Source organism: Limanda limanda, chromosome 10 (assembly GCF_963576545.1).
Source record: "Limanda limanda chromosome 10, fLimLim1.1, whole genome shotgun sequence".
NCBI classification, from domain to species: Eukaryota; Metazoa; Chordata; class Actinopteri; order Pleuronectiformes; family Pleuronectidae; genus Limanda; species Limanda limanda.
Window position 1 is genome coordinate 11,419,426 of NC_083645.1, and position 9,360 is coordinate 11,428,785.

The window sequence follows — 9,360 nt, forward strand, 5'->3', positions numbered from 1 at the left end:
TGAGGGTTGCGTAGCTGTGCTCGCAGCTTTTCTCCCAGTGTCTCTGTTCCGCTGGCTCCACCGGGAATGACGTCAGCTCCTGGCCCTGTCATCAGGGATCTCAGCTTGAGGGGGGGGGCAGCTCTGTTTGACTGTGCCCCCCTTTCTGCTGACCTTTGACCTGCGCGTGCTCCTGCACCGCCTGGTCCTGTTCTTTGCGGGTCTCGATATGCCGCAGGTAGGAGTTTTTTCTCCTGCTCCGCTCGACATGCTGCTTGCATGGCTCTGAGCGCCTTCGCATGTTCTTGGGTCTGCAGCTCGGCTCTCTGCTGGTAGAGGAGTGTCAGTTGACCCAGAGCATGGGGTATTTTCAGATGCGGGCCAGTGGGGTTGATGAGTGCATGGACAGTTCTTGATCTTACGATCGCAGGTACTTATTTCATACTCACTCAACTCACTCACCGCATCATTAGAAAAAAATTACTCAGACTGGCTACAGTCTCTAATAGGACCTCTGGTCCTGAGGGAGCACTTGCCCCACGGTGTTACATGCTACTCATCTTCTGAGTGCGAAAAGGCACCTGGTGGACTGCTCACGCTTGCTTAGAAAAAGTGGGTAAAACACTTAATTAAAAAAAACTACACAAGATGCACAGGTGAGCTTCACCCTGTGTCTATAAAGTGTCAATGAAGGATAGCTCGGTGGCTCAATCCTTAAGACCTAGTTGGTCAACAACTAGTCTTCTCAAAACTAGTCTCTCAAATCTAGTTTGTCTCCTTAAGATCAAAAAGCATGCAGAAAATCTCCTATAAAAATTACCAACTACTGAAACGCAGTCAGCAACCAACCAAAGTTACACAAAAGTCTGCTTAGCAAAGGGAATTAAGAATAAAGAAACTTCAAAGAGAAATTAGTTTCGAACCTATGTCTCTCTTCAAAAATTTAATCATAATTATTGTGCATTGAGATGACACAACCACTTATATGCTAGAAGCAACCAACCACGGATACACAAGGCACTAGTATACCTGCTTGGGACAGGTGCAAAGGGATTACAATAAAAATTTCAAAGAGAAATAAATTTCCAGAATTGTATTTCTCTTTTCTTAAATTATTTATGATTCTTGTGCTTCGAGAACACAACCACGATTGCACTCTGCAGCCAATTACGGATACACCAGGCACTGGTAAACCGGTTTGGTAAAAGTTCAAATGAATTAAAAAATAAAACTTTGCAAAGAAGAATAAATTTCCAAAATTATTTTCTTCTTCAACAACGCATCATGATCAATACCAAATGAGAGAAAGGAAAAGTTTTGAAAAAAGATTAAAAATTTTCAAAAAAAATTTAAATTTTTCAAAAAAATCAAATTTCTGGAAAAAAAGAATCTGGATTATTGTACACAGTATTATGATACAGCTGGAGTTAGATCCCCTCACACGGGGCACCATTTATGTTGTGCAATAGGAGTAGACTTGACGTTGGCTAATTATTAATAATCATGAAATAGGATTATTAAAATAATAAAAATTATCTATCAAAAATAATTAAATTATTAATTGAAGATGATCAGTAATCAAATAACAATAAAACCACTAATGAGAAAATAGGAATTATCAATTAGAAAGTACAAGCTGTCAATTAACAATGATAAGGTTATCAACCAAGAATAATGAAAATAATTAGTCTAAAACAATAAAATTATCAATTTAAGAATAATACTATCTATATTAATAATTGAGAAAGGGGGGCACCACCCTGGTTACCAGGGACCAACGATGTCAAGCTATAATTATCAGTCTCATAATGATAAATGTCAAATTAATAATGTCAATATTTTAATATTAACGATTACTTAATAAACAGTGAAGGCTTCTAAGTTCGAGCACAGGCGATCATAATCCAGCTGTATTCACACACTTATGCACAAATAATCACGGACTACAGATACTTTAATTACAAAAGTATTTATTAAAAAGGGGAAATAAAGTTATAATGTTATTCAATGATTTATCATTTTAACAAGCTCCGATATTTCAAAGATAAACACAGCAGCAGCACTTATCACAATTCAGAAAATACATGTAAAACCTGCGGTCTACCTATGTATGTCTGTCTCTGTGTGTCTGTGTCAAAGTGTCTCTCTGTGTGTGTGTGTCTATGTGTATGTATGTGAAATAAAGTTAGTGTTATTTAATGATTTATCATTTTAACAAACTCCCATATTTCAAAGATCACAACAGCAGCTTATCACAATTTAGAACACGCATGTAACCTCTGGTCCATCTATGTGTCTCTGTGTGTGTGTATCTGTCTGTGTCTATCAATGTGTCTGTGTGGGTGTGTGTGTGTGTGTGTGTGGGTGTGTGTGTGTGTGTGGGTGTGTGTGTGTGTGAGAGAGCGAGAGAGAAAAGGGAGGGGGCGTGGCGATGACGCAGTAACGTAGTGACGTCACATCCAAGATGGAGGCCGACAATGTTAGGCTTAAAACTACAAAACAAAATGGCGGGTTCGTTATGAATTTAGAGCCAGAATTGAGGGCGGGTCTACCGATGAATAATCTCAAATGGCCGCCGGACCACGTGTGAGGCACAAAGGAGGAGGTGGAACAAAGGATTCTTTGTTCTGGTTTAGCTTTGGCTTCAAAATGGCAGCCAGATGTTTTCAGGCCCTTTAAATATAGATTTAACTGTTACATGAACTGTATTCTAAATACAGATCGGAACGGGTGTATAGGTCGGTTTAGAAGGAGAGAGAGAGAGAAGAGAAGGCATGCAAGGAGAGTTCAAAGAAGCTCTTAAAAACACCGTCAGAAACAAGTTACATTTACTTTACCGCTCAGCACTCAAACGGCGTTGTGTGCTGAAGTCTGACGGTAAAATCTCTGTAAGGTTCTTCAGACGGGAACGAGTGCAACCGGGGATGTTTAGTCACGGCGCTTAAAAACTGTGGCACAAGGCCGTAACCGGAAATGAACCGGAAGTAGCCGAATCGTCGTGGCTAAACAATGAGACACGGAGATCCCACAAACAAATACAATCAAATGTTAAATAATATGCTACGTATCTGCCCAGATAATCAAGTCCCTTACTGTACAACCCTCGCGATGTGCCTGCGACTCGGCGCGAATGTGTCGGGGGCCAGTGAATCACGTGGTCTTTGTCACGAGCGGAGCTCCGGAGCTCAGCCGCTGGACCGGAAAAGGGAGCGAATTCCTCGTGCTCCTTGACGGAATGAAACTTCGTCTTTCTTCTGTAACAGCGGAGACCGTGCTGCTTTACAGGAACGGAGTGGATTGTCTCATACTCCTCAGCGGGATGAACGTCGCGCTTCTGCAGGGAACGGCTTTGTGGAAGCCGTTTGTGGATCGTTGGAAAAAGGGAAGTCTATAGAAGTGTCGGAGTCCGTCCAGCGGGGCACTTCCTGTTTCGATATTTCAAGTTAAAACCGGAAAGGTCCTATCAAGATAAAACTTTGACTGAGATAAGAAGAAAATGAAACGACTTCAAATAAAAATGATATTAAACAAACGTCTAATCGCCTCCTTAGTTACTGAGTCGTGTGGTTAGACCTCTTGAGGTCAGAAGACAACTTGAGCAGCGTGGAAAAGAGACGGACAAAGAGAGTCTCTTAAAAATACCGAGTTAACTAGTAGAACCCCGGAGGGGTTCTGTTGTTGCTTGGGCATCTGAGTGAAGAGAGAGAGATTTCTGGGACCTCAGCACTCTTATACCACCTGAGGACTTCCTGCTTCCTCAGGAAGTGGTCAGAGGGTTCAGTTGGCTCTCATCCAATGAGAATGTCAGGGTCCCGTCCTTAGTGGGCGGGGATTCGACCTCAGTGGGCGTTTCAGAGTCTCATTTAGGTTTTTGCAGAGCGGCCTGCAACATCTCCCCACCAGGGCCTGCTGGAGGGGGGGCACAGTGGGGGTTCAGGACATGCTTCCCCCACCAAGGCGAGGCTCCAGGCTGTCTAGAGAAGGTGTGAATTAAGACTGAAACTGGTTGAACTGGTTTCAGCTGGGCCTTGTAGGCCTCAAGTATTTACAACCTATTGTTTGATGGTCACTCAGGACCTCACCCCCAACACTACCCAGATAGAATAGCACTGATAGGGACCATGGTGCACTGCATTTCTGGGGGGAAATAGCCCAACTTCAACCCCTAAGCGCTCTCCCATAGACCTGAATCATAGAAATAGGGTAATTGAAACAAAAGGGCAGAGTTTGACAGAGATGTAGTGCCTTCGCAGGGCCTGTGCACAGGCTGCAGAAAATAACACCTAGCTCCTCCCCTCCGCGAGGTTCATCCTCCATGTGTCCTCGGCAACAGCTGTGTCCTTCCTTGCCTCCTAAAGATTGCCATTTGCAAATGATAAGCGCAGGGACACATCCTCCTGAAAAATAAGCCGCCCCAACATTTGTCACCAAATGGAGCGTGCTCCTCGACTGTTTAAACCTGACCTGTGCTGACATGCACTGTTTACCTTTTATTCATTTATGCTGAACTATTATCTCCGCCTCCATTAATCAATGCAACTCTAACTGAAGAAATTACATTTGGCCAAACTTGGACAGGAAGGGGATTCATTTGATTCATTTGTGTTATTTCTTACAAACAAATTAGCGTGATGGAAGGAGAATTGAAAATGTAATATGTTTGATCAGCTCTGTCCTGCAAATAAGCAGCTCCAACTCTCTTTTCCATTATGATATTGCCCAATTCAAATTCTGCAAGCAGCATATGAGTCATATCAGGCATTTATAGTCGGAAGAAGTACCATTTAAATGTTTTACCATGCAGTTTTTCGAATTGCCTCCTTGCATGATAAACTCTGCAGTTGTCCATCATGTTATTTTACTGGTATTAAAAGTTGATAAAATACGTAATTTTATATAAAGCACATTGTTCCTGTAACTTGTCATCTGAATTCATCTTCCATGACTAGAGGGAATGATAACTCTTTCTGGCCTTAAATTACCTCTTGCCTGTAAAACACCATATCCCTGCAAATACATGGCGATCATTTACCATGCATTAGCCATGGGACAGAAACAAAGTGGTTTTAAATTCCTTTGACCAGAAGGCAGATTCCCCCAATAAATTATGTTAATTCCAGCTTTGGCTTCCCTTATCGCATTCTTGAGTGATTCAGTGAAGAGACTAAACCGGGTTTGACAAAGACAAGTCTGAGATGATTCACATTAGAGTTAAGAGACAACCGGCAGAAGAATATCCCTGATATCACTGTACCGAGACAGGGAAGTCACTGTGACTGTATTACGCAATAGATTTCTACTTGTTGTCATTTAATGGCCATCTCCTTGCATCATCACAAGGTTTACACCCCGTGGAAAATGCTCCGAGGTGACTGTTCACTCAAGTAGGGAGGTGCCTGATACCAAATCCCATGCTCCCTTCGCTGAACCAGACAACAATTGCTTGGCAACACTCTCCCTGGGCAGAGTGGAAAACAAAGAAAAGTTCAGGGTTTCTATTCTCTCTGCATTGAGAGCTGCATTTTGGATTTTCTTTTCTTGGGGGGTGGGTCACAAAAGGACAAACAACAAACTGACAGGCAAGTTTAAATAAAAATGGGAAACAGGAATAAGCTGCAGACGCACACCACATTCATGTGGAAGAAATGCATAGATGCAAATTCTTGCTCAGCTCTGCCCTTGTGTGCACACGCGGCAGCACGGCTCTTTGTTCGCCGCTCCTTTCTGTCCCGTCCGTCAGATCACTCACAACACGGTGAAAAGGAAAGTGCTCCGCTAGCTCGAATCTAGATTGACAGGCCTACCTTTATTACTGACTGAGTTATGTTTTCCCCCGCAAAAATAAGACGGGTCGGCTTTTGATAGCAACGAATGCAGAGTCAGCACCTTGCCTCTCTACGGAGGATAACTTAACTGATCTCAGCTGAGACTGTCCCAGCCCTGGTATAGAAAGAATTGCCTAGCAAATTACTTTTTGATCCATTTTTGGAACTCACTTTGTCCTATAAAAGTAGCTTATAAGGATGCTTGTACTGACCTAATAGATGATAGACAGAGACAGAACGGGACAAGAAGAAAGGGTGGGCTCAAAGATCTGATACAGAAGACAGAGAGGAATAAAACATGTTGCCTTAAACCCTGTACTCATCCACTTCCTGAACTGTCTCATTACTATTCAGGGTCACAGGGGGGCTTGGAGCATATCCCAGCATGCACTGGGAGAAAGGCAGGGAAACACCCTGGGCCCTATCGCCAGTGCATCACAGAAACAAAGAAAACGCACACAACAGCATCACACCTGTGGGAAATTGGAGTCTTTAAATGGAACCCAGAGCTGCAGTTGTTCGGACTGTGTGAGGAAACCAGAGTGTCCAGAGGAAAGCAAACACACACAACGGCCACGCACAACTGAAGCACCAATGACTTGTCACTACGAGGCAACAATGCCGAACCACTGACACCCCACTCCAGCCATATAACCCAGAATCCCTATCCACTCTCAACATGCATCATAAAATGACTTGTAAATACCATCGCACTGCTACTTACTTAGGTTGATATATGAGGTCCCTGGAGCATGACTGTTTGTTTAATCCTAATATATTCATAATTACACACTAATTAATGCAAGAGTAAAGCCCTCTTAATTCATCATCCCGGTGTCCTGAAGCAAGAGACACAATTACACCAACTCTAACATGTTTGCCTTCTGTCCAAAGCAAGGTTAACAGTTCGGAAACAAGCGCACGAGGTAAATGATGTGTGGAAATTCTACTGTTTTGGATTCTCACCAGCGGCTTCCAGCTGTGAAGCTCTGTGGGGAGGATATTTCACACCAGGGAGGACGAGTAAAGAATGTTTTGAAATGGTGAAATTGATTGAACTGATCATGGATTCGATTGTTGAATCAGATTGAATGTGCACCATAGAACTTGTGATATTAGGAGTAAATAACCTAAACTGTGAGTATTATTCGCACTTTTACTGTGAGGATATTAGATTTTCAAATAAAAAACAAGTTTTAACATTTATTTATTTTTGCTGCAACTAAGCAGAGGGGAAACTTATCTCCAAGCCATGTGTGCTCGGACTCGCCCCCATCACTGTTGGATGATTGTTTTGTACATCACAGCACATTTGCATGCAATCGGGGGGTGTCTGGCCAAGAGGCTACATCATAAAATGCAACTCATCAGTGCGAGTAGGGTCGTCTACCAACTCCGTAAAGCTGTCACCATACTGCAAATGCAGCAGGAATGAGTCCTGGCCGGAGAGGAGCCTGGAGCATCCTGCGTGTTTGCAGCCCCGGTTAGATGCAAGCATCCAGGCTACAAATATATATATATATATATATATATATATATATATATATATATATATATATGTATATATATATATATATACATATATATAGGACAAAAACAGTATAGCAGCCTGTGCATATATACACACATACTGTCTTTGTCCTCGTACACAGCTCAGACGTTTTACAACCACACAGAAGAATGAAGTGAAGGTTGGCTATGCGTAAAGGATCTTAAGGTTACTGAGCACTGCCTTGTTGTATTGCTCATGGGCCCGTGTGTTTAAACCATAGATTGTATATAGGTTTGAACCTCTTCCACAGACAGGTTGGCTCTGACTCCTTCCAGGCAGCTGTGGAGCCCCAACTTCCCCGTGTACAGCCGCCACGCTGCGGATAAACCCCAACACGACGCTTATTCCAGTAAATGTGTTTTATTCTCAACCAAAGCCCGACAGTGAGAGGTGCTGGTCTCAAGTTGTAACCTCGCTCAGAAGCCACACTCTCTCCCTCTCTCTCTCTCTCCCTCCTGTGTAACCTTGAAGGTGCGGGGGGTGATTGATGGGAAATTAAGAGAACAATAACGACATGCCAACAACGTGCTCTGTCACGCGTGGCTGCGTTTCAGCAACAACAGAACATAACAAAAAAAAAAAGACAGAAAGAAAACCATCGGGTTACAACTTGTCACCTGCGGGGGGTTACGGTGTGCCTTTCCGCATTTGTGCCAAACACTACAACACGATTAATAACAAGAAAGAAAAAAGAAAATCAGAGGAGGATTCCATCCAGGGGAACTCACCAGTGCAGGTGAAGCCGGCCAGGACGAGGCAGAGCGCACGGAGGAGCGTGGCGCCGGAGCCGCAGCGGACAAAGGGGCCCGGGAGTAAGGGCATCTTCGTGGGGCTGCTGGTTCCTCTTCTCTCACCAACCAAGTTTATAAACAGGCACGAGGACAACCGCGGGTCCGGAGACACAAAAAAAACACACAACAACAAAATAAAAATCACACCGCCCAAGTCTTTCTCCTCAACACATATCCCGGTGCCGTAGCGTGGCCATCAGCATCCCGCGCGTCTGCGTCCTCCCAGCTCAGAAACCACGCATCACAGGTGTGGTGGTGGTGTAAAGTGCTGGCTCCTCTGCCTTCACCGGTGTCCCTGGGGTTGTGTGGATCTCTTCTGTGTCTTGTTCTTCCCAGAGCCGGTGTCCGTCCTCAAACTCTCCCGCTGTCCCCGAGCCCTGGATCGAGAGGCAGTTTCTCGCCACTTCGCAGCCTTTGCGCGTAAAGAACACCTTCTCCCCCGCGAAATGCGATAAACGGGCGAGGAGCTGGCATCAGAGAGGCAACATCTGCTTGCACAGCACTGCTGGAGGAGCGTGGAGAGTCAGCGAGGGGAAGGTGTAGCCTGTCGCTGCGAGGAGCGGAGCAGCAAAACCCGGAGTGGAGTTCTGGGGCTGGAGCGTCCTGAGCAGCGCGCACTGCTGCTACACGTCCTCTCCTGTTTTTTCTCTCTTTGGGAAAAACCTGCCCTCGTATCTCGAAATGAGCATAATTTACCGCATATTGACAAGGCACGACACAGAAGGGGAATTAGTTCACCTCGCATCCCTGCAAATGTGCTTTTTTTCCCTAACACATCCTCCAGCCATACATGAAAATGACGGATATGACATCCAGTCCTGCATGATGGGAATCAGACCGCTGCCTTGCATGCAAATGCGCCCCGATCACATCTGCATGTCATTGAGTTTCAGTTAAATGCGCCACTGCTTTTTCTTGAGCTTTTGTTATTTCCCCATGTGCAGTGCAGCCCTCGCAACATACAGGAGCTCACAGATGAATAAGCGTGAGGATTAAAGCTCCCATGAGAGTGTACACCTGTCACCAAACTCTGACCAGGGGCTGACTTATGTTCCAAATAGGTTTTCCCTTCACCTTGTGGATGTGTCAGCGGAGTGACAATCAGCCCGATCAGCCAGGCCTTTTACAACCCTCCGAATCGACAGCAGATTATTAATACACTAAAGACTGAGGGTGTTAGGGGGCTGGGGGTGAGTGGTGGGGTGATGGGGGT

The 9,360-nt window shown here is 44.5% G+C and overlaps 1 protein-coding gene across 1 annotated transcript in view; it reads right to left on the reverse strand.

Annotated features, from left to right (window-relative positions):
* unc5a (unc-5 netrin receptor A) overlaps positions 1-8,178 on the reverse strand; it is a 151,423-nt gene extending 143,245 nt beyond the window's left edge. The window contains exon 1 of the mRNA XM_061079892.1: positions 8,085-8,178. Coding sequence (XP_060935875.1) covers positions 8,085-8,178 — 94 coding nt within the window. The remainder of the gene's footprint in view (positions 1-8,084) is intronic.
* Between the last annotated feature and the right edge of the window lie 1,182 nt (positions 8,179-9,360).